General features: G+C 37.2%; 1 protein-coding gene and 1 non-coding gene across 3 annotated transcripts in view; one reads left to right on the top strand and one right to left on the bottom strand.

Annotated features, from left to right (window-relative positions):
• Positions 1 to 6,501: 6,501 nt before the first annotated feature.
• Positions 6,502 to 6,573, bottom strand: Trnad-guc (transfer RNA aspartic acid (anticodon GUC)). The gene has a single exon. It is a non-coding gene; the product is annotated as a tRNA-Asp (tRNA).
• A 382-nt stretch (positions 6,574 to 6,955) lies between these two features.
• The window catches only part of Lta4h (leukotriene A4 hydrolase), a 37,649-nt gene continuing 18,706 nt past the window's right edge, over positions 6,956 to 25,898 (top strand). For both annotated transcript variants that reach the window (XM_026396919.2, XM_026396927.2), the window contains exons 1-10: positions 6,956 to 7,192; positions 12,738 to 12,868; positions 14,426 to 14,546; positions 17,778 to 17,846; positions 19,353 to 19,457; positions 20,562 to 20,614; positions 23,061 to 23,133; positions 23,397 to 23,537; positions 24,482 to 24,505; positions 25,080 to 25,150. In XM_026396919.2, coding sequence (XP_026252704.2) covers positions 7,034 to 7,192; positions 12,738 to 12,868; positions 14,426 to 14,546; positions 17,778 to 17,846; positions 19,353 to 19,457; positions 20,562 to 20,614; positions 23,061 to 23,133; positions 23,397 to 23,537; positions 24,482 to 24,505; positions 25,080 to 25,150 — 947 coding nt within the window. In that variant the 5' untranslated portion in view covers positions 6,956 to 7,033. The remainder of the gene's footprint in view (positions 7,193 to 12,737; positions 12,869 to 14,425; positions 14,547 to 17,777; positions 17,847 to 19,352; positions 19,458 to 20,561; positions 20,615 to 23,060; positions 23,134 to 23,396; positions 23,538 to 24,481; positions 24,506 to 25,079; positions 25,151 to 25,898) is intronic.

A 25,898-nucleotide genomic window follows, 5' to 3' on the forward strand; every position in this document is an offset into this window, starting at 1 on the left:
GTCAATTCTCAGCCCTCATCTGATTTAACCACCAGTAACATTTGACATAGTGGATTACTCCTTTCTCCTTGAAATACTTTTTCCACTTTTCTTTTGAGACACACACTTGCTTGGTTTTCCTTCAACAATAGGGACCCTCCTTTCCCAGTCTCCCAAGCTAGTTTTTTCCCTCTCTCCCTTCCTCCCTCCCTCCTTTCTTTCTTTCTTTCTTTCTTTCTTTCTTTCTTTCTTTCTTTCTTTCTTTTCTTTTCTTTTCTTTTCTTTTCTTTTCTTTTCTTTCGCTATCAGCATGCTGAGCTCTCAGTTGGTATCTCCAGCCTTCTCCAGCTTTTCCTCTGGACTCTGTGCTCTATATCCAACTGATTGCTCAACATTTCCCCTCAGATGATGGACAGACACCTCCAACTTACTACATAGAAGACTGAACCCCTGAGTTTACCCTTCCCCACCCCAATCTACTTCTCCCACAATCTCCCCACCTCAGCTAATCAAACTACATTCTCCTGGTTTCTTGGGCCCAAAGTCTTGACATCACCTCTGACTCATTTCTCTCATATTCCATATCTGAACTGCCCAAAAATCCTAGTAGCTCTGCCTTCCAAAAGAATGCTGAAGGGGATCACTTCTTAGTAATGCTCCTGCTGAATCCTCGGTCTAGGCCGGCACCATCTCTCACCTCAGAACTCTCCCCCCTACTCTGTTTTCCTCTAAAACTGTCAAAACTGAAAATACCTACATGTTTGACTTTTAAAGCAACAAGAAAAGAAGGGACGTAGGAGAGGTAAACTTGACAATTTACTGTCTTTCCTCTTCTTCACACCTCCCAACACACAGCCCTTCAATCTGTCTTCCATGCAGCTGCAGAGACATCTTTCTAAAAGACGATAGAAGAAAAATTCTGAGATGTTCTAAATTTAATTACAAGGATTGGGAGGCATGTGTGTGTGGGGTGGGGAGCTGCTAAGATGAATGTAATCAATTAAAACTATCATCCTAAGCCAACAAAAGACTGCTCCACATTCCTGAATATGAGTTAAAACCTTGAATAAAACCCCTTGTGGCTGAGCCCTAGAGCCACTGCCTCCTGTTTACATGGAAATTTTCTGGATGCAGTCAGTCTAGAAGCAGTAAGTACTTCTTATGGGTTCCCTCTTATCCCCAAACTTTCCCTCCTTATGTTATCCTATTTTTCTTATCTGTAGTTAATGTAAGTTCAAGGTAAACCATTTGTGCTTTCCTTTCCCCAAATTTTCATTATAAAAACGAAAACAGGTCTAATGGACACATTCCCCATTGCCATCCAGCCAGCAGACAGTGGGACTGGTGGATGTGAAACTTCTCCCAGGACCTGGTTCGTCCCTTGCTATCATCCGTAGCTCAATAGGGGTTCAAAGACAGCAAGGCCTCATCCTGCATGTCCCAGTTAAGGTGACTGGTGACTTCCTACAGCCTTGAGGAGAAGTTCTAGCTCCTTCTTCCTGTGGTGAACATGATTATTTCAACCAAGCCCCTGCCTTCCCCTTCAGTTCACCTCCAGGTCTACCCTACATATTCTCAGGTTACCTAGAGGCACCAGACAGGGAACTTCCAGGAAGAATTTGGAGACAGGGAAATGGGACAAAATGTCCCTGGAAAAATAACACATGTGGGGGATGCACACTTGTGATACAGGGTGGCACGCAGGGCCAGAGGACTTTTGGGGGAAGAGTGAATGATGCAACTGGAAAAGCAAGTGGGAACAAGACCCTGAAGGGCCTGGTGGCCATGATGGGAGAGCCTGCTGCTCTCCCATCAGAAACATTGCTTTTGACCAACATGGGGAATCATGTTAGGTTTCCACCTGGGGGTTTACATTGCTTAGGTGAGATGAAATATTAACCTGACTGACTTAAATAACTTGAGGTAAAGCAAGATATGAATTTCTTCAAGTGGGAAGCAAGAAGCAGAGTTTATGAGGAGCTAGCATCAAAGGATTATCAGACTACATAAGGTAGAAAGCCATTCTGTTCTGATACGATCTTAAAGAATACCAAACTCAGGAATCTAGATGTTACTTCTACAGTTTTCTGTAGATATCTTAAAAATAAGCAATGTAGGATTCTCAAAGCTTATAAATATCAAATGCAAAAATAACAACCACCACCATGAAACGGTGAACTTAGACAAGAAATGAGTTTCATCTTTCATTTCAACACTACAAAAAGCATAAAAATGTACTATATATATATATATATATATATATATATATATATATATATAATGATATGTTATTAAAATTCTTTGCCCACTCTTTCTTTTTCTAAAAAAAATCCTTCATTGACCTTTTAATTCCTTGGATTATATGTCAAAAATTCTAGTATTTGAAAATGGAGGGCTGGAGGTATACCTCAATGGTAGAGCAGTAGAGCACTTGCCTAGCCTGCATGAGGCCCTAGAGTTTAATCCCCAGTACTATTTTAAAAAAAGAAGAAAAAAAAAAGAAAGAAAAGAAGAAGAAAGAGCCTAAAAAAACAAAACAAAACAAAACAAAACAAAACAAAACAAAACAAAAACACAGAGCACGTCTGCTACAGACATTGGTGAGGTCTTGAAGTATTTTAAGCAAGATTATTAAATTAAAAAGAATGTTTTAGTAGATAATACAAGAGAGAAGGAAAAAAGACCTAACATATAATAACATTTTTCAATTTATGCAGTATCCACAATCAAGTGGTAGCAAACTGACACAGAAGGGCAAGTCCAAGGTACAAAACTGATAAAATTCATCCAATTTTGACTAGGTATCTTAGTAAAGATCGAATTGCTTGTGAGTGACAGAAAATCCAAAATAACTGTCTTAAACAAAGGATGTTTACCTTTCTCGCAAATAAAAGAAATCCAGAGAAGTCCACATGGGGAGCTCATGATCCCCAGAGATGGAGCTATTTTTAGCTCCTGCCTCCTTTGATCTTGCTGCCTCACCATCCTCAGTAGATGGCTCCAATCTCATGATATAACATGTCACTTAGAGGTCTAACCATCAAGTCTACATTCCAGATAACAGAACAGCGAAAGACTTCCCCCCACCCCCTTAAAGATCCTTTTAAAGACACTTCCTAGAAGTCATCTTTGACAACTGCAATTATGTACCATGGGTCAGAACTTTGCATAAATACGAAGAAGGCTGGGAAAGGTAGCATTTTCCTAGGCAGCAATATGTCCAGTTAAATATGGATAATTTTACTAAAAGATGAAAAGAAATGGGCAACAAACAGATATATAACTTGTAGAGGAAAGAAGAAAGGTATATTATTAAAGAGTGTGTGCAGGCATTGCATTAACCAGTAGAGTTTTGTACCCCCAGAATTATTCTTTCCCAAACACATCTCTGCTTCTGGCCCATTCCTTGATTGCTGTGTTTACCTGCCCAATCCCCATTCCTCATGCTCTATCCTACCATTTTCCCTACTACAACCCTTCTCATTCTTCAATCCTCAGCTCAAATGCTATATCATCCATGAAGTTATTCCTGACCCTCCTCAAAATGTCAGAAGTTGGTCCTCTGGTTTCCTGTAGAGTGTTCCACAGGCCTTTGCTTTCATCTTAACACCAACCTATCTTATGGTATTGGTATAGTTGGGTACAAGTAGAAGAGGCTTCCCCAATTCTTTTGTAGGTAGTAAAGTGTAGAAGAATGCACTTAATATCTATAAGATCTGCAAATTATATTGAAGTTTAAAGAAAAGAAAGGACTATGTGGGAGAGGGTGGGGAATGTGAAGACTATATACCTTTTAAGGGAAGTGTCAATGAACCAAATGAAATTTTCTGTAAATGCATTTCCAAATACGATCTCGCCTAATGTTGCAATCCCTTTTCAGAAGCCTAATTTGGTATGACCTGCTGTGCTGGAGAAACATTTGTTATTTCTCATTTCTCAGTTCTCAGTTCTCCCTAAAAGAAATATTAAAATTATGGAAAATACACAAAATGAAAGCTAATAGCAATACCAACACTAGTTAACATGTAACATACACTCTTTCACATTCATAATCTCATTTCATCTTTCGACAACCCCACAAGGCACAGGTACCTCAATTATCTTGAGGGGATGGAGGGATCAGCTAATTTTTCCAGGTGAGCAGCAAGGTTAGAACACTTCCTGTTTATACAAATCAGTAAATATGTGTATTATTTTTCTTAAAACTTTATATAGATTTTTTTGGGGGGCGAGCACTGGGAATTGAACTCAGGGGCATTCAACCACTGAGCCACATCCCAGACCTATTTTTGTATTTTATTTAGAGACAGGGTCTCACTGAGTTGCTTAGCACCTTGCTTTTTGCTGAGGGTGGCTTTGAACTCACGATTTTCCTGCCTTGGCTTCCCAAGCCACTGGGAATACAGGCCAGATTGTCTTTTTTCATCCTTTAACATCTGCTTTGGTAGAGAGGCTCTGACACAACACTTATTTTATGGACATAATGGAAACCCTAGTTTTAAAAATAATTCTCAATCCTACAATGGCCATAAAAAACACTCTAATTATTTGTGAATTGCTCTCATTGTACACTCCACTTTTGAGAACCAGAAGTACCTTAGAAAATAATTCCCATTGTATAACTATCTTTTGATAAACCTATTAATGAGTTGAGGAATTTATCTGGAGTTATCTGTGGGTATCTTTTCTTGAACACAAGTAGCATAAATCCTGTAGGTTCCTGGTAATCAATAATGGAAGATGATAATATTGCCATTTATTTCATTAAAACAATCTGTTCTTTTTCTATACTAGCTAAGAAAAGTAATTTGACTGTATGTTATTTTATTAAATTAATTCTACTATATGATATTTGTTGTTCTAGATTTGGTGACTTAAAAAATGTTTGCAAATGTTGATAGTGTCATACAGTCTTAGGGCCTATGGCATTAGGACCTATGCACGTGTGAGGAACTGGATTTTAATTTGGAATGTTTTTGTTTTATTTTGCTTTCCTTCAGCTTGCAGGGGCCTGCACAAAGATACCCAGATGCTTGGAATCCTTTTCTGTTGCTGGAGCCAAACTTAATTGTTAGACCACTTTGATAGAGAATTGGATTGTCCCAGCATGCTCAATCCCACAACTCTCCCTGATACTTCAATTTTCTCTTCTATGGAACTCTTTCACCTCTATACCTAACTGTGTTCTGTTTTCTCTTGCCCCCCAGAAGTAAAAAACACTTTCTCAATGCTGCCTTCCTCTCTTGCTACCCCTTTTGATTTCCCTTCTTACACTGGCTGAGCATCTCGACAGAGTGACTAATGCTCTCCTTCCCTTTTTCTCTTCCAATGCTAAAGCCAGGACTCTAGAGCTTCACTTTCAATCAGACCACAAAAGTACATAAAACCACTGTCTTCCCCACCCTGACCCCACTGCCAAAGCCAAAAGAGAATTTTCACTCCTTATTTTGATGGCCTTCTGCCTTGCCTTTGACATCACTGGCTGGCTCTTTCTAGTTTATTTCACAAGGATCTCTTCCACTAGTTCTTTTAAAAATTTACTCTCTGGTATTCTCCCAGCTTCTAACTTGTTTTTACTGCTGTTCTCATGACACATTCTCCTTAGGTTGCGTTTACCCACTGTCATAATGCCATCCACCACATTATAGCACCTGACATTTCCCCAGGGGTATACATCTATATCTACCTTATACTTTCCCAGAGCTGTGGATTTAAATATTCAAGTGAAAGGACATATCTGCTTTGACTTCCTTAGGTTCTCAAACTCCATTTGTCTAAAATGGAACTCAGCATCTTCCCTTTAAATCTATTCTCTCCTTAGAGTCTACTATCTTTGGTGAATGATTCCAACAACTGAAGCCAGAAACCTGAGTCTTCTTAGGTTCCTCTCCATCTGAGAACCCACTTAACCTCTTAGAATTCATTCCATTCACTTCTTCCTCTCCATCCTTACTTATTACCTACATCAGGTCCCCTCCATCTTCTGCCTGAACTATTGTAGTAGTTTCCTAACTTCTCTGTTTAAGACCACATCTTCATTCTCTGAATACTGTCAGTGCTCTTTGTAATATAAAGCTGACCATGCATGTCACCCCCTTGCTTAAAAGTCTTCAATGTGTATTCAGGATTAAAGGCTCAGGTGTTTTAAAATTCTCTGAAATCGGTTCTCTTCCAACTATGTCCAGTTCCACCCCTGAGGCTGCGCCTTTAAAGGCAAGGTATTCTTCACCCTCTCTGGGAAGAACCCCAGAGTTGATCAAAATGTCCCAGATTGCACTCCCATTGTTACCGGTGCATGTTTCTATCAGTGAATTTTAGAGTTGCAGTTTCTAAAACGGGAATGTTGGCTTATTCTCACTAGTACTGCCATTGTTTTAGATCTCCAGGACTTGGAAATGTGCAACAATAAGCCCTAAAGTGTACGAAAATGAGTTTACTTTGATTAGGTTGCCAACATGGCAGGGCGGCAAACAGCAACAACGTCACCGCTAGCGGTAACAAAAGAAAAAGGTAGAATCGTGCCTCCCCGTCGGGGAATCGAACCCCGGTCTCCCGCGTGACAGGCGGGGATACTCACCACTATACTAACGAGGAATCGCACAGGCGAGAGCCTTCTGATAGGCATTTTATGTCTACCCCGCCCCGCTCTCACTACTACTGCTAATAAGAATGATATTCATTTGTTGCCATTGCATTTTCCACTGAAGTTGAATGAAACTAAAATGGAAGTGCTCTCTCCGTCTCTCTGATCCACTTATTTCCCCCAGCCCACCCTCCCTTTACCGCCCCTCGCTCCAGAAGCCCCCCGATCCCCGGCACCACCCCTGACACGCACGCTCCCAGGCAGCCTCGCGCAAGGCTGCTCGCGCTGCACCATGGGACCTGTAGTTCCTTCCCGCCACCTCTCGCGCTCCTCCGACTTGTAGGGACTCCGTTTCCCGGTGTGCCCCGCGAGTCCCTCTCCTCCTCACCTCCCTCCAGTTCTGGCTCTCAGTCGAAGTCCGGCCACTGAGTGTCTGAGTTCGTTCCGGCGTACGGCGGATCTCTTAGAGCCATGCCCGAAGTCGTGGATACCTGTTCTTTGGCCTCTCCGGCCTCAGTCTGCCAGACCAAGCACCTGCACCTGCGCTGCAGCGTCGATTTCACTCGCCGAGTGCTGACGGGGACCGCTGCGCTCACCGTCCAGTCTCAGGAGGACAACCTGCGCAGCCTGGTACGGGGGCTTCTGTGCAGTTTCCACCTCTCCCCGCCACCCTCTTCTGATCCTCTAGCCCCTCATCGCGCTTGGCCTCGGGATCTCGGTTCCCCTCACCGCGGCAGCCCCCCAGCCTCGCGCCCGGGTCTGCTCCTCCTCTTCCCCGCACTAATCTCAGTCCCCTCTTCCACCCCGCGTCTGCCTCTGCATCCATCCCGCGTAGGATGAAGCGTTCCTCCCGCCGCCCCCTCCTCAAGACCCTTTCCTCGGTGCCCGGGCACGTCCTAGCGCCCCATCCGCGCCTTTCTTCTGTCCCATCTTCGCAGCAGTCCCCCCTCTCCCCATCGCCCTATTTCCCAGCGCTACCCGCCGTCCCCCGTGGCCTCCCCGTTTCCTCTGGCCCGCTGTCCAGAACTCCCTCCTCAGGCCCTGGACTTCTCTCAGCCCCCAGAGCACCTTCCTCGATCCAGTCTTAGCCAACTCTCCGATCCTGTATCCTGTTGATCCCTGCTCCCCCTCTTCCCTCCCAGGCACCTTTTTTGTAGCCACCAGATGTATAGGTCTGTTCCTTGATCTCTCTGCCAGTAGTTCTCAAGGCTCTTGGGATTCCCAGGCCCAGATTCTTCTTTCCGCCCTGCTTTAGAAAATTTCAGTCTCTGCTTTCTAAAGTGGGTCTCTTCAGGGTCTTTCCTCCCTTTGCTTCTCATCACCCTTATCTTCTAAGCAGTTTAAGGGAGGTGGGGGTGGGGGCAGGATATTCAAGCTTTCTAAGGACGACTCAATACAATCAATTAATAGTTGGTTCCAAGGAGCAAGTAATGACTGCATTTCTTAGAAAAATATATGCTTCTATAAGCTTTTTAACCATTTAAATAAAAATATGTTGATTAATAAAATATTATTCAATGATTTTATGTGGACCATTTAACCTTTATTCAATGTTCTTTCTCATAATGCCTGATGAAAAACATTTAGAAATAAGAGACATGGAAAGCCTGGCCACATTCTGTCTCCTAATCAAGGCAGGATGGTACACAGTGTATTTTGCAGGGCAGTATGATTGTATCTACTAAAGCAAAGCAGTAAGATCAGATATTGAGGAGGGAAATTAGCGTCAAACAATTAAACAAAATTGCAAATATAGATAAGAATGGATACTTTTTTGTGTCTCTTTTTACTACTTGTATAATCTTTGAGTTTATTAATATGAATTAATAAAGCACTGAACTTTCTTACTCTTCTGTATTGATATGCAATCGCCAAAAGTACTTTAAGAAAGGAAAAGTATTATAAGCAAGAAGGTAACTATTTCCGTGTAGATTGCACTTTGGTCTCTTGAGTACCATGCTATATTTTATTGCAGCTTTGCCATATCAGGGCTGAAGTTAAGTCCTGTTTCAATGCAGTCTCTCCTTTTATAAAAAGAAAGTGATTCTTGCTAGTTCATCGCAGTTTAACATGACCTTGCACTGCCCTCTCTTTTGTAAAAATCAAAAATGTTTTACCTCTGTTCCATGAGTAAGTGAGAATCAGTAGGCTTAAACTTGGAAAACTTTGAAAAGAATATACCATTGCCCATTGGTTTTACATTTCCATATCTTAGAGTAAAATAAGATTTTTAAATGATGATTTCTGGCCAGCATGCATGTTTAGTAAATTAGCTGGAATTATATTAATGTTAACTTTTGTATGAGGAAGGTATTTGTAGTACACAGTAACATCTGTATATAATTGTTTGCATATTTATGAGACCAAGATCTTGGTCTTATTTATTTTATTCATTTGAAGTGAGCTTGTTTCTTTCTTCCACAAGATTAGGTACTCTTAAATGTAGGGATTATGTTTCAGATCTCTTTATATTTTAAATTTTTAGCATACACCTGAAAACTAGAGGACATCCAGAAGTTTGGCTAATGGATAAATTCAGTTAGAAAACAATGCCTGAACTTAAAATGGGATACACTGATAAATAGTGCTAAGTATCTTGAAGGTGAGAAGGCATCAAACTGCATCACCACCCACAGCAGAGACCCAGTACCAGTGCTGGGTGAAGAGACATGATATCATGTCTTCTTTTCCATCCCATTCTTGCAGTCTGTGACGCCTCCAAAATTAACTAATTTCCAGCTTTCTAATATCCTTTTCAAGTTTTGTTTTATTTACACTGAAGTTTGGCATTCAGTATTTATGATGACTTTCAAACATTTGTTTCTTTCATTGAATTTTTCAATATCATTTAGGTGTCCTTTCAGTTGATGGCTCAAATAGGTCCAAAATCATACGTGAGTGTTCGAATCCAAGAATTGAACATAGTTCTTTCTGACTGCAAAGTCCCTGGTCCTCACTAATATATGGCTGAGCTGGGGCTCATACCAAGGTGATTTTGGTTTGGTTTGGTTTTGGGTTGGTTTTAACACATAAGCCTGTGGGGTTTTTTTGCATCACTGCAGACTGTAGATAACAAGTAGAAAATATACATACTTCATAATGAAACAAAAGGATTTCTTCTTGTTTCAGATTCTGATTTGTGCCGGAAAGAATTTGAAACTACTTAAAATTACACAGTATTATAAGACTAAAAATAATTAAGAAATTCGGAGGAAGAGAAAATGAAGATAGTAGAAATAAGACACATAGTATAAAACCCTTTACACATAAGAAGGGGTGGATTACAAAGTTGACTCTGGAACTTCCCAGCATCCTAGGCAAAAAGGAAATCAGTTATATATTACAATAACTGACCAACTGGTCAAAAGTATAATCCTGTTGTGGTGTTTGAAGAGGACACTGAGATATAGTAAGGTATATTCTCAATAACTACCTGCCATAGTAGGGTTGTTTTTTATAACTATATATGGGTATCTTGGCCTTGCACATAGTTGGTATTCAAGTACTAATTGTTGAAGAATACAAATTCTGACATCTACTATGTCTTTTCTTTTGTTTTTCTTATTATTGTTTTTTGGCCAACTTTAATTTTTTTTTTTTTTTTTTTTTTTTAGTTGTAGTTGGACACAATACCTTTATTTTATTTAGGATCGAATTCAGTGCCTCGCACATGCTAGGCAAGCACTCTACCACTGAGCCACAACCCCAGCCCGTGACCAATTTTTAATGACACTTATCAGAGAAGTTTGAAGGGGAATTTCTTACATAATTTGGAAATAAGCCTTAGCCGTTGAGATACACAGCTTAAAAATTGCATTTTCTATTTTCTTTTGGTCTACAACTTAATTAACATCTACTATTTTTCAGGCATGTACTGAGCCCTGAGAATGGAAATCTAAGTAACATTATCTGTCTATTTAAGCACCTATAGTCTAGTGGAGAACAAATCATTATGATGCAATACAGCAAGTATTATGGCAGAGTGTAGGTCCAACTACTATAACATGCATTGGGGATATGAAAAAGATTTCACAAAAAATAGTCTTGGAATAACCAACTCTTCTGCTTCTAAACAGATTTGAGAAATTTAAGCAATACAGAAAATAGAATGTGCTTCAATGGGAAATGACTCAGTTAATTTGTCTTTATGGTTATAAGGGATGAATAAGATGGGTTGTTATGAATATAGATAATCAAATATCCTAAAATAAATGAGATGCTCAGAAATATGTACTAGAATATGAAGAGTAAAGGAGTAACTATTATTCTTGAGATATAAACCATATATTTTGAACATGCTAGTGTAGCCAGTTCTAGTTAGGGTGACACTTGAGGTACCACCAAAAGAAAGTAACCTGAAAGAAATAATTGCCCATTAGGAGGAAAACAGATGATGCTCATAACAAATTTGGCTGCTCAGGAAGGAAAGCTACAAGAAAATTAAACAGATGGGAATCAAATTCAGTGATTCCCCTTATGATTTTTTTTTTGAGCTGGTCACCCATGGTTAACTAAAATTTTTAAGAGGAAGGTGGCTAGGAAATGACTGTTTCTCAGTGTTCTAACTTCCAATACTTTTCCAGGCCAGATATCAGGAGGAAAAAAAGATGACAGAAGTAGAGAGATGAGGTAGATGGGAGTTCCAACAGTCCAGGTCTGACTTAGGATGGTGGTAGGAGAGGGAAAAAAAAAATGTGAAGATAGTATGAAAAAAACAAAAAACCCTTCTTATTGGCTATGTGAGATTGGGTAGTGAGATTGATTGTGAATTGAGATTTTCAAACTTTAGCTGACTTAAGGAATTCCATTGAAGGAATCAAATAAGTCAGAAGAGAAAACTGATTTAGGGGATATAATGGTTTGATTTTTTGGAAGCCTGTTGAATATAAGATGGTATGTCCCATGGAAATGTTAGGTAGGCAACTACAGATGTACAGCTGACATCATCCCCGGGATACAACTCTGGAAGTAGACTGGTCGCCATGTGTATTACAGAGATATTAATTGAAGATGTGGACATGAGTAAGAAGCAGAGAATGAAGAAAATGATAGGGCCAAGGCTGGAACATTGAGGCCTACCTGTATTTGAGAGATAGAATAGGACAACAGAAGCATTAGACAAGAAGAAGAACCATTTATGTGTAGAGGTAGAGAAGCTAAGAAAGGGGTTTCAGCCAGGTGTCATGGTCCAAAAGAGCTATGAGTAGACAAAAGGTCAAGGTCATTGGATAGAAAAAAAAAAATCTGTGGACCAGGGAAAATCCCCTATCAGTATCATAGGACCTAGAAACCAAACAGAAGGAAGTATGGTTGAAGAGAAATTGAAAGTGACAGCCATAGATTGATTGCCCTTCTTTAGAAAGGAAGAAGGGGAAGTAGAGAGTTACTAGGTAGAAGGATCAAGTGAAGTTTTAAAAATAATATGAGAGGCTTGTTCAGGTAGTTTGGTAATACAAGAAGGTTGAAGATTTCGGAACAAGAGATGACTTGAAAGATAATGAAATTGTTTGGTTTCTGGGACTCAGGGATAAAAACTACTCAAGACACTTGCTACCATTCTTTTCTGCCCCCAGCAGTTGTTAATTGGCAGTGGCAAGAGTGGTGGTCTTCTAATCCTCTACAGGGTCAGTTGGTCAGAGTTGCCTTATGAAGTTGAGCTTTTACTAAAACAAAACAAAACAAAACAGTGGTACACAGTCTGTTTATCTGCCTAGTGAGTGCCAAGGAAATGAAGTACTTAAGGAGTAAACTATTAGATATGAAAGTACACTATAGGATTTGGACTATATGAATTCTAAAAAGAAATGTATGGTAAGATAATATGGAGTCAGGATGAAAGAAACTTTAAGTTATAGGAGTTGGTTTTTTTTATAACAGTTTTCAGTAGACAAATTAAAGGCATTTTAATTTGGATTGATTTTACTTAGAGCCTAAAATTTGTGTGACTATCCTAGAATTGCCTAACAATATATATGCAAACCTTAGAACCAACCCAAAAGATTTTAGGAAGTTTAGGTTCCCAAGAGATAAGCCTTGTACTAACTCTTTACTCCTATAATTTCTATAATTTCACTCTATATTTTGCTTTCTATAAGCAACTAGTTTTATAATCAATTATAGTTAACATGTATCTAGAGCTAGTTTCTTCTGATGTTTAATACTAATTTGATTGTAGGTTTTGGATACAAAAGATCTTACAATAGAAAAAGTGGTGATCAATGGACAAGAAGTCAAATACACTCTTGGAGAAAGACAAAGTTACAAAGGATCGCCGATGGAAATCTCTCTTCCTATTGCCTTGAGCAAGTATGAGTGCTGTCCTTTTTCTTTTATAGCCAAATAATAGCAAAAATGTATTTTAAGAAAAATTAGACATTTTTCCTTTTTTGTGTTTGTTTATGTATGTAGTAATTGGCATACTATTCCTACTGATCTGTTCAGATATAAGTTTTAAAATGAAAATTGTATGTTCTTAAAATTCTAAAGAAATTTATTGCATAAAACACTCAAGAATGGGACTTTGGGAACTGTGACTTCTTTATCTCCTCATCTGGAGTAACCATGGGACATGCCATCCAGAGGCGGTGTTTCAGGATAGCCTGGTGGGAACAGCACATTCCACCCTAGGCCACCTGCTGTTATTAATGGAATAATAATAATGATGCCAAACATAGAAGTGTTAACTGTGTACAGTCTTAGGATAAGTGCTTTAGGTGTATTCTTTAATCCTTACAGTAATCCCATATAGTATGATCTGCACTACAGATGAGAAAGGGAATCTCAGAGATCAAAGTAATTTAGTCAAGGATGGCAGCTGGAATTGTCGTATAAGAAATCTATCTCAACCCTGGATACATTGGAGAGGGGAATAGAGGTTAAAAACTATTGGCCTAGAGCAAGGTTGATCTATCTCCACCTTCCAGTGGCCAATGAGAAATTGAAAGTGGTAGCCATAGATTGCCCTTTTCTGGTCTTCTCTTCTCCTTTAAAAAAGAGAAAGAAGATGCTCAGCATAGCTTGTGAAGATATCAGTAACCCCATTCTGCAGATGAGGAAACTTTGGTGTAAAGAAGTCACATAATTTGCCCAAGTTTACAGCACTAGTACATGGTAGAGTCAGGATTCAAACCTAAGACTGAGCATTATTAGTACTTCCAAAACTAGTAGGGGGAAGGACTAGTTCTTATTTTCTCTAGCCTATTGTAGACTGATGCTTTTGTAGGATGCAGTAAATATGAATTAGTAGGAAGAAATAATGAAAGAGATTTTATTATTAGATTCAGCAAATAAAAATTACACTACAACACTACAGGGGGTGGGGTATAGCTCAGTGCAAAAGCACTTGCCTAGCACATATGAGGTACTGGGTTCAATCCTCAGCATCACACAAACACACAAACACAAAATTTGGGACAAACCTTTACAAAAAACAAAATAGGAGACTACAAGTTTCTAAACACTTCCTCTTTCTTTCTTGACTTTATGTGTTTGCAGATCAGTAGCAGTTTGCAAATCAGGCGCTCTGTATTGGGCCCTGGTACTCACCACTGTGATAGTTGAAGTTCCAAAATTATTTCTGCCACTCCCCACTGTTACAAAGACTGAATGGTATCACAGATGCAAAGTATGTGACACACTGTGAGGCACTGAACTAATACATCTTCATTAGCACAGTAGAATATAAAGGACTCACAGGGTGGCTTTCTGGTAGGAAAGCAAACTTACATAAGGTGTAACATTCCTAGAACTCACTCTCAATCAGTAACAAAAACTCATACAATGTTATTTATGTTATTAATTTATAAGTAATATTATAGTTAGATAGAATTATACTCTGCTAATGTGTTGATTTGTTTCATACAGAAATCAAGAGGTTGTCATAGAAATTTCTTTTGAGACATCTCCAAAATCATCTGCTCTTCAGTGGCTCACTCCTGAACAAACCTCTGGAAAGGAACACCCTTATCTCTTTAGTCAATGCCAGGTAAAAACATTCCTAGCTCAAGCAGTTTAATGAAGCAAGGTGAACAGTGGTCTTATGAATATATGGGTCTTTTGTAACATATTGTTTAAATTTATTTTGTTATAAAAACAATATACTAATTTATGTCTCTTGCTATTAATTCATGTATTATTTTTTAAAATAAGTGTCCTTTAATTTGGAAACTATCTACATTGGAGTATTTTGATTTTATTTATATTTACATTCCTAACTTCTAGCATAGAACTTGCCATAGAGTGGGAATTCAATAAATGGTCATAAAATACAAGGAAAAAATTAGTAAAACAAAAGTAATAAGTACAGTACTGGTTATGAAAAATGCTAACAGGAAAAGTGAAAGATCAAATGCCTAACCCTCTCTGGACATTATTGTCTGGAGGCAAAACATTAAGTTTGGAATACAGCTTTTCAGATTTTCCTTATACATTTACAGATTAGTATATTATACAAATATATTAAATGTGCTTTTAAAATGATATGATTTAAGTACTTCTGATTTCCAATTTAAAAGTAAGAACAGATAAGCTGGGTACAGTGGCACATACCTGTAATCCCAGTAGCTCAGGAGGCTGAGACAGGAGGATCATAAGTTCGAGGCCAGTCTCAGCAACTTAGTGAGACCCTGCCCCAAAATAAGAAAATAAAAAGTATTAGGGATGTAGCTCAGTGATGAAGTACCCTGGGTTTAAGCCCTAGTTACCCCCACTTCCAGTTAAAAAACACATACACAAAGGACAAATAATGATACAATTAGAGATAATCTGTCACAAGGATAATAAGTATCAATCTGTCTTCTGAAAGACAAAAGATCTAATTTTGCTAATAATCAAATAACTAATGATTAAATTTAAAGGAAGTCACTTATTAAAACTACCGAATCTTCAGGCATTGTGTTAGGTACTTTGCATATTTAATCATCTTATTCTTGTGTGATAGATATCATATTAGGCTCAAATTTGAATCAAAGTATATAAATATTGAAACATGATTTAGATATGTTTACTTTGCAGGGCTACTTAAAATATCTTTTTTTTTTTTTAAGAGAGAGTGAGAGAGGAGAGAGAGAGAGAGAGAATTTTTTTAATATTTATTTTTTAGTTCTCGGCAGACACAACATCTTTGTTGGTATGTGGTGCTGAGGATCGAACCCGGACAGCACACATGCCAGGCGAGCGCGCTACCGCTTGAGCCACATCCCCAGCCCAAAATATCTTTTTAATCCAAGAAACCTATTCTGCAATCTGGAAGAGATACAGTGTTCTAGGCAAGAATGTACAAATAGTGTTCTCTCTCTCTTCCTCCCTGTTTTCTTTTCTTTTTCTTTTTCTTTTTTTTTTTTTTTTTTTGTGCAGTAACAGAGATTGATAATCCCTGAGTCACTACTGAGGCTGGCCTTAAACTTTTGATACTCCCACCTCAGCCTCCTGATTCCCTGGGTTTACAGGCATGTGCCACCATTCCTAGTTTTATCTCTTCATAATACCTGATTTTCAGCTAAAATTTCTCATAGAATATCTGTAAGGTAAAAGCAAGAAATGTAATGTTTGGGCACTGGGGTTGTGGCTCAGTGGTAGAGCACTTGCCTAGCACATGTGAGGCACTGGGTTTGATCCTCAGCACCACATAAAAAACAAACAAAATAAAAGTTTAAAAAATCATAGATTTATTTAAAAAAAAGAAATGTAATATTTATGGGTAACTAGAATGCATATTTTAAATATATTTTTTCTTATTGACGGCAATGTTTGAAACATAAAAATGAGATTTCAGCTAAGTTAAAGAATTGCAGTTGGCAAGAAACATGTAGATATAATTTTGTGTAAAGAATTTGCTTACAGTTGTTCTCTCTGCATATTTGCCTGGGTTTGCTCCTATCCTATGAAAGACTTACAAAAACCCCTTTGGATTGCCAAGTCACCTGTCTGCAATCCAGTAAGGAACTCTAGAGACATGATCTTGGAGCCTTGTTTTACACGAGAGGACCAAGTGGGTCTTCTAGTCCTTGTTAATTCCTCTTTAGGTCATCTGGAAGCTCATGTCTTTGGGAAATCTTCTAGATCTGGTGAGAAGGACCGGAGTCTATGGGTTTTAAGAAGTCAAGGATTTTTAACAGCTTCACAGAGGAGTGTTAGTTTTCCTTTAAGCTCAGTAGACTGTCTCATTGAAGCTGGGGTTCTTTTGCTTCTTGGAGATAGATACAGATTTATTTGAAAATATGCTAGCTTATGAAATAGTAGGTTCTCTGGCCTTTTTTCTTGATAGAATCAACATTTATGAAAGATTAATGTGGAAGCAGAGAAACACTTTACAAAATATCAGAATGAATATGTCTACATGGTATTCAGAAGTATTGTTTATTCTCTCCCCTCTTTTTGTTTCTTGGTTTACTTTCAAAATGTGCTATAAAATGAAATGTCAAAATTTTAGTATCATATTTTGATGTTTTCTTTAAAACACTGGCATTTCATTAGATGTTAATAACTAACTAGAGAAAAATGGGTTTCATGTTAAAGTAAGTGTGGAGAATCAGGTTTCTTTCTTTCTTTTTTAAAAATATGTTTTAGTTGTTGATGTACCTTTATTATTTATTTATTTGTATGTGATGCTGAGGATCAAACCCAGTGCCTCACACATGCTAGGCAAGTGCTTTGCCACTGAGCCACAACCCCAGCCCCAGGTTTCTTTCTTTCCTCTCTGCCCCTCTCTTTCTCTCTCTTTCTTTTTTCCTATTGCTGGGGATGGAACCCAGGGTAAATGCTAGTCAGGGCTCTAGCCACAGCCCCACCCTGGGCAGTTCTCTTTTTCTATAGGTGTTTCTGGAGCATTCAGGAGGCCAATGTTCCTAGTAACTTTCTGAGACAGGAGTGTGATATGCTTGTGATTGTCAAATTTATTTTGTTATGGAGCCTTTTTTCTCCAGGTTCCTCAGATCTTCTCACTGGGTACTGCTACTATACAGTACAGTCAGAAACACTGCTTATTAGTTGGCTTCATATATCAACTGAAATGTGAGGATTAATCCTAAATTAAATGGGAAAATCTGATTTTTTTTTAATCCACAGGTCTATTTTTGCTACTTTAAGAAATCCCAATATGAGAGACTTGATTTTGTTTTTGAACAGAATATTTCTAAGAACAATGCTGTAATTTTGATGATTTCTTAATGACTCAGTTTATGAGAAAGGGAAATAACTATTTTCCTTTCCCTCCCAGGCTATCCACTGCAGAGCAATTCTTCCTTGCCAGGACACTCCTTCTGTGAAATTAACCTACACTGCAGAGGTAAACATCACAGTTGTTAAATGATAAGTAAATGTGGTTTAAGTGATAAGGATGATAATTAAAATTTTTTGCACTAAAAATATTTTATTTAATAAATTCTACTTAAAATATGACAAGAGTTTATGGACCTCATTCTGAATCTCTGTTTTGTAAGTGGTTTTAAACATTGTGTGACAAAAAAAGAATGGATATCATCATCATTTTACAAAAGGAGTTCAGAATTCTGTATCTATAAACAAGAATTGAGAACCTTTTTTTAACTTTTAAAAATTGACATTTGCAAAATTAAAGTTTCTATAAATGCATTCTATAGCCATATAAACATCTGTCTAGATTTTCTAATATTATGGACTTTTCTCAATACATTTCCAATGTATTCCTTTTGTAATTACTGCTAATCTTTTGGGAAAAAAGTAGACTACAATTGATAACACCATCTCAGAGACTAGAGCTGCTTAGGCCAAGCGCAGAATTTATGGGGCTTCTTGATTCCCAGATCATCCTACAACCAAACCATACCTAGTATAGTGCTATAGAATGTAATACTTGGAGGCAAAGAACCATAGGTTCTAGATTCTCCTTCACTATATGACCTTAAGCAAGTCTTACAACCTCACAACCTCAATTGTCTCATGTCTATAACATATGTTTATCTAAACAAAGGGAGGAGATGATACAAAGTTATTTCCTGAATGCTGGTTGTTGTAGTATTGGTTCAAGTACTCCAAATTCTGTGCCTGCCTCTATAAAAGTTTGGGGTCTCAAGTCACAAAAAAAGAAGGGACAATCAGGCATGTGCTGGAATGTATGCTTGCTAGATCATAAATACCCAGTGATATTCTGACATTTATTAGAAATCAAATTTTCAGAATTGTGGAACTAGGATACACACTTAAGTGACCTCATAGTTATTCCATAAGGATATTTCCCAGAGAAAATTTATTCCACAGTTTTTGGTAATAAATTTTAGTTTCTCACAGTTTCTACCCTTAAAAGTTCTATTTGTAACCCTAAGTATATATTTTAGATAAAAAGTTGTTCAAAACTATTCTCTGTCATACAATGAGTCATACATTTGGCTTGGAGATATGGAGGGGAGCTGAGCTGGTGACTACCATAGCTAGGCATGGTGCTGGGCTCCTCATTTCTATACGTATTTCCTGCAGCAAACTTATGAATTTTTATCCCTATTTGATGGGGAATTTTAGGCTCAGGGAGATTTTTTGCCAACTGTTCACAGTTAATAGATGATAGAGCTTGGATTTGAATCTAGTTTCCATTGAAATTGTGCTTTTAATATGCAGAGATGAATGGATAGGTATTTCATATTTGTTTTTGGTGAAGCCAATTTTAAGTATTGCTCGTACTAATATGTACTTACTTTTGAGTTCATAGCCCATTTAATATATGGATAGTCAAGAAGTGGGGAAAGATTATTTTACGTTACATAGTCTGATACTTAGGCCCTTTTATTTATGACTAGAAGTGACTTTTTTTCTTGATTAGGTGTCTGTCCCTAAAGAACTGGTAGCACTTATGAGTGCTATTCGTGATGGAGAAGCACCTGACCCAGAAGACCCAAGCAGGAAAATATACAGATTCAGCCAAAAAGTAAGATCATAGCATCTAGATTTTGTTTTAGTTAATAGTAAACTGCAAATAGCTTTTACCTACCCAGAGAGCAAAAGAACTCTTGAAATATTTCAAAAGTTTAAAGAAGAGCTTTTCTTTTCTTTTTTTTTTTCTTTTGTGCTTTTATAGGAGTTTGTTCCACTTAGAGAGGGTGTTACACTGAAGAAAGTGTTATACTGAAGAAAGAGGTTGCCAGATAACATAGCAGGGATGCCCTGATTCCATTTTCCCTCAGTCTAGTCAGTGACAAGCTTTCTGTTCTTTTAAGTAGTTGTATGTTTGCCTGATTCCACAGTGTGGAATCACTGTGTGATCTTATGGCTGTTTAGGGTGTTTACAAATGGAAGAGCTATGTTACCATCTTGTAAGTTAAAATTCCTAGATAGTTGGTAATTGGACTTGTATCTTTGACTTTTAATGAATAGAATGTGCATGCATGTGTATGTGTATGTGAACATGCATGTGTCTTTTAATAACTGATCCACCAATGGACAGTTTTGCTCCAGATCCAGCTTCTGGGGTTTCTAAGCTCCCACAATTTTGAATTTCACTCATTGCTGATTTAAAATATGGAGGAATTTTTTAAATTAAAAATATGAGGGGCTGCAGTTGTGGCTCAATGGTAGAGCACTTGCCTACCATGTGTGAGGCACTGGGTTCAATCCTCAGGACCACATAAAAATAAATAAATAAAATAAAAAAGTATGTGTCCATCTACAACCAATAAATAAACAAATAGAATGATGTTTTAAAAATCAAGGGAAAAAACATAATGAAAAAGCACAGTTGCTTTCTTATATGTTACTCTTTGGAGAAATGTTTGAAAGTACCTTTTTAAGCTATGTGAAAACATGATTTTCACATGTCAGAAGTTTCCTTTCTTGGAATAAAAGGGAAATAGATGTTTTGAAATGTTTTGCACCACAATTTTGAGCTATTTGGCCCCTTAAAAAGGAGAACTATTTGAGAAGTACAAAAGGAAATTTGAAAGAGAATTTACTTAATTTGAAATATGAATTGTCTGACCCTGTATTGTTTTAAAAACACTAATCCAAGCATGTGGTTTGTGTTTGCCCCCTTTAGGTTCCGATACCCTGCTACCTGATTGCTTTAGTTGTTGGAGCATTAGAAAGCAGGTGAGCTTTTGAATAAATTTTGAGGTTTATGGGCATCTTAAACCTCTGTCAGGATTAGCACTCATTTGTGCGTTTCTCTAGATATCATGCTAACAGCTCTAGAAAAATTCAAATCTAATTGTACAATATTTGACCGCAAATAAATTTTCAACTAAAAAATCTTTACTACTTGCCCCTTAGATTTTCCAGGTATTATAGAATAAGCATGCGTTTACCTTTGGTTTGACATCTACATTCTAATGTAAATTGGAATGAGTCACTTCTCTTGATCTTCATTTCCTCATTCTAATTATGAATTTTATAATTATAAAATCTGCCTCTTCTACCTTGTATAGGGTGGTTATATGAAATAAACAAGATAAAATACATTAAGGCACTTGGAAACTATGAATAGTACAGAAATATAAGATATTTTGTTAAAAATTTTACCAGTAGCTGGAGTTTTCTAATAGCTGAAGTGCCCTTCCTTCTTAATTTTTTGTGCTTTCTTATTTCTAAACAATTGAAAATTAGAATGTTTACAGTAGTCATAATCTTTAAATTGCTAGAAGCGTGGACATGATAGAGAACTCAGGCAGACAAATTAGGTCTCATCTCCAGTAGTTATTAGCTATATCATTGGGCAACTCACTTTTTTTTTCCACCTGGAAAACAGAAATAATATATGCTTCAAAGAATTTTTGTGAGAATTAACAGACCTAACATATGTAAAACTCCTGGCCTATAGGAGGCCCTTAGTAAATGATAATTTTAGTAATTGTCCAGGCAGTTGCCCTTTACAAGGTCTTATTATGTGCTAACTTTAGTGCATTCCTTTATCTCATTGCTTCCTCAATTCTATGGAGGAGATATGATCTATTTGTTTCTGTTTTACCAAGAAGAAACTGGTGCTCAGTGAGTTTTAGTAATACAGCTTGGAATTTGTTGTCAGAGCCAAGGCTCAAACCTAGCTGCATGTAGACCTGTACTGTCCAGTAACCAGTTATACTGCATACGTGTTGTTTTCGGGCATTTGGGATGCAACTCATCCAAACTGAGATGTGCTTTAGGTATAAATATATGCTAGGTTTCTAAAGCCATTTAAAAATGTAAACTATTGTGTTAATTTTTGTATTGATTGCATGTTAAAATGATAATATGTTGGATTAAAAAATGTTAACATTAATTTGCTTCTTCTGCTTTAAAAAAAAAAGTGGTTACTAGGCAATTTCAAATTACACTTGTGGCTTGCATTTGTGACTCTTACTGAATTTTATAGGGCTTAGCACTAGTTACCATTGATGCTACACTCAGTGTAGTCGTCAGACTAATAGCCTTGGCCTTACCTGAGAGTTGGTTAGAAGTTCTTAAGCCCTGTCCCAAACCTACTAAATCAAAATTTATATTTAACAAGTGTCCCAGATAATTTGTATGCACATTAAAGCTTAAGAAGTCCTGTTCCAGAGACCCCTTCTAGGACAGAATTCCAAGGCATAATCTTGTTTGAGATGTAGTATCAAAATTTTTAAGACAAAATTTAAACGAAAAAGATTTTTATTTCTAGCGCTATATATGCGATACATAGTTTTGTTTGTTTCTTCTTCATTGTCTTTTTAAAAAATATCTATATTTTTAGTTGTAGTTGGACACAATACCTTTATTTTATTTATTTTTATGTGGTGCTGAGGATCGAACCCAGGGCCTCACATATGCTAGGCGAGTGCTCTACCACTGAGCCACATCCCAGCCCTTCATTGTCTTTATTGTAAAAACATTTTAATCTTTTCTAAGTGTGCCCTTCAGTGGTGTTAAGTATATTCACATTGTTGTGAAACGAATCTCTAGAACTTCTTCATCTTGCTCAACCCAAATTCTGTACCCATTAAATAGCTCTTCCTCCCACCCCCCTGTAGTCCTTGGTAACTACCAGTATATTTTCTGTTTCTATGAATTTGACTCCTTTAGATACTTCATGTAAGTAGAATCAGAATATTTATCTTTTTGTGACCAGTTTATTTCATTAAGTGTAACATCCCCAGGGTTCATCCATGTTGTATCTGTTCTATTTGTTTCTTATATAAAAGTGGTCAACTTGTAAGTGTACAACAATGTATTTCTTTTTCTTGTTCTGGAATAATCTTTTTTGAGCTACAAGTGGGTTTCTATGGTTGTGATTGAAAGAGGAAACTAGATCCCTAGAGATCTTACCAGAGTCAGTAAGCTAACCTTTGAGGGCACTTCATGTCTTAGTTTTCCTTTGACTCAAAACAGTCTGCCATAGAAAGCTGCATGGGTAACAGCAAGCTTGTATCTCAGGCATTTACACTCATATCTTCCCATTTACACTCATCTCTTCAATCCAATCCCACTTAATAAATGTCTGTGTACAAAATTTTAAGTCCTTCCTAGAACCAGATAAATAATTTTCCCTGAATTTCTTTTTCATGAAACTTTTTAATTTTTACAGGCAAATTGGCCCAAGAACTTTGGTATGGTCTGAGAAAGAACAAGTGGAAAAATCTGCTTATGAATTTTCTGAGGTTGGTCATATAGTTACCCTTCTATATAATTGTAGCAGACAGCAGATTGAAGATTTTGAATGTGACATGATGATTTTAAGTAATAGGGTAAAAGAATAAAAAATGTCTTATTTTATGTGAATTTAGTTGCTACATTCTTTTTATTACTTTCATTTAAAATAATCTTCATTAATTCAGAAACTTCATAGAAAGCAACATATACTTTTAAGAAATTACTTTGGTAATATTTAAGACATACAAATGTGTATGCATTAATTTTTCAGACTGAATCTATGCTTAAGATTGCAGAAGATCTGGGAGGACCATATGTATGGGGACAGTATGACCTATTGGTGCTGCCCCCTTCCTTCCCTTATGGTGGCATGGAGAACCCTTGCCTTACTTTTGTAACTCCTACTTTACTGGTAAGTGTAAATATTTCTTGTTTGAAATTGAGATTTCCTCAAAAATAAACCTAAATAGGAAGAACCTTAGATTCTTAGTAATACTTTAAAAAATATTTTTTCATATTTATGGAACTCTTGTTTCTTTTTTTTAAATTTTTTTTTTAGTTGTGGTTGGACACAATATCTTTATTTTATTTATGTAGTGCTGAGGATCGAATCCAGGGCCTTGCATGTGCTAGGCGAGCACTCTGCCACTGAGCCACAACTCAACCCCCTTGTTTCTTTTTTTTTTTTTATTGCCCATTTTTGTTATCCAGTTTCACTTTTGAAAGAAAATGGTTTGGCCATGTGAGGAACAAGAATATTATGTTCAGGGTATTTGGATGTTGGGGTGGGGATGTTATATAACAACAATCCATTGATGACTTATGTATCCAAATGAAGAAATGACACCATTTACAGTTGACACAAAGGTAATGGTGAAACAAAATAGAAGCTAAGTCACTATGTATAGGAAAGGATCAGGCCCAGAGCCTCTTACTGTATTCTATATGCCTTGTAAGCTACTTTGAATCCTTCTACTTTGAACCAAATGAGTAATAGAGTAGCAGCTAAGTAAAAATGAAATGTACCACAGGACACAAAGAATCCTATAAGCTATTCTGAAATATAGAATATATTTATAGGGTGAAAAGGAGAGAAGGAAATTGATGGGTAAATAAAAGCAGATGTACAAAATGGAAGTAGGAGAAATTCCTGGAAGTTAGGTAGAAACCAGTATACTGGCTCTCTGGATTTATTTTTTTCCCTCAATGTTTGTCTCTTTTGAACTCTTTTGAAATGCCATAGGGGAAACCGAATGGGCTATCAATGCCAGTATACTAGATGTGGAGGTAGGCAGTCTTTAAAATGTTGTCTATAATTTGATTACTGATACTAAGATATTTTCTCTCTCTTTGTAGGCAGGTGACAAGTCACTCTCCAATGTAAGTCAAAATTTCCAATTATGGTCTTTTCCTCGAGAAGTTTTAAGTAACTGACTATAAAATTTGCATGGTATTATAATATTTAACCTGGTTATGAAAGAAAACTTGGGGATTCTCCTCATAAGACATTGTTATACTAACAATTAGATTTAACAGACCTAAGAAAACTTAATTCACACGAAATATTTTCAATGAGTGATGTATTCATTTAATTTAATACTTTTTTCTTTTGTTTTCCAGTTATTTTAGTTACACTATACTTTTTTGGTCTCTAGATAAATTACCTTTTTTTCTTGACCTGAGTAATTCCCTGGTGAGGGAGTGTGTGTGTGTGTGTGTGTGTGTGTGTGTGTGTGTGTATGTATGTGTGAGAGAGAGAGAGATACTGGGGATTAAACCCAGGGCTTTGCACATGCTAGGTGACTACTATACCACAGAGTTATATCCCCAGTCCCTGAATATATTTTTAAAAGAATTGAGTAATGTGGGGTTAAAAGAACAAGTGTGTTTAAATAATGGCTTGTTTCAGATTAAGGCAATCAATTTTACTACTAATCAATACTATTTCCTTTAGGTTATTGCACATGAAATATCTCATAGCTGGACAGGAAATCTAGTGACTAACAAAACTTGGGATCACTTTTGGTAAGACTTTTAAAATTTACTTTTCTTTATTCTTGTTATTGATTGCTTTCTTTTCCTGCCTGCCTACCAAGACTCTGAATTGTCTTCTACATGTCTCTTGTTTTTTTCATCACTTTGACCACTTTGGCAGTCAGGGATTTTTTTCGTTTTGTTTTGTTTTAATTCTGTAACATTTGTCATGGTTTTAGAAAATAGTCCAGCTGTTCAGTTTTTGCTTGTTATCAAGTTCTAGACGTTGTAATACATGGACATGTAAAACCAGAACTATGGCTTAATTTTCCCTGTTGCCATCTGATTGGCTGAACTCCCTGTTGCTGGGTTGACTGCCTGGGAACCCCACTGGCAGTTTGCTTGGACTGCAGTGGTTATGTTTTATAATTACTCCCCAAAGGAAAGCCAAAAATAAAGTGTTTTTTTTCTTTAATTTTTTAAATTGATGCATTAGAATTATACATAATAGTGGTGTTCATTTTTTTATTAGAGCTTTGTAGTTACACATAGTTGTTGGGTTCATCCTAACAAACTCATACATTCATGGAAATCAATTTCAGTCAATAATCCCCACCCTTTTCCCTCTACCTTTTCCCTCCCATCTTCCCTCCCCTCTCTCATTCTCCTTCCTCTACTCTTGACTTCCTTTTGCTCATCTATTAATGTACATTTGATTGGTTCTTTATGTTATCCTATCCTTCCCTCCCCCTTTCCTTTTTTTTACTTTAGCTTCTACATATGAGAGAAAACATTTGAC

The sequence above is a fragment of the Urocitellus parryii genome, chromosome 5, assembly GCF_045843805.1.
Source record: "Urocitellus parryii isolate mUroPar1 chromosome 5, mUroPar1.hap1, whole genome shotgun sequence".
In the NCBI taxonomy this organism is placed as follows: domain Eukaryota; kingdom Metazoa; phylum Chordata; class Mammalia; order Rodentia; family Sciuridae; genus Urocitellus; species Urocitellus parryii.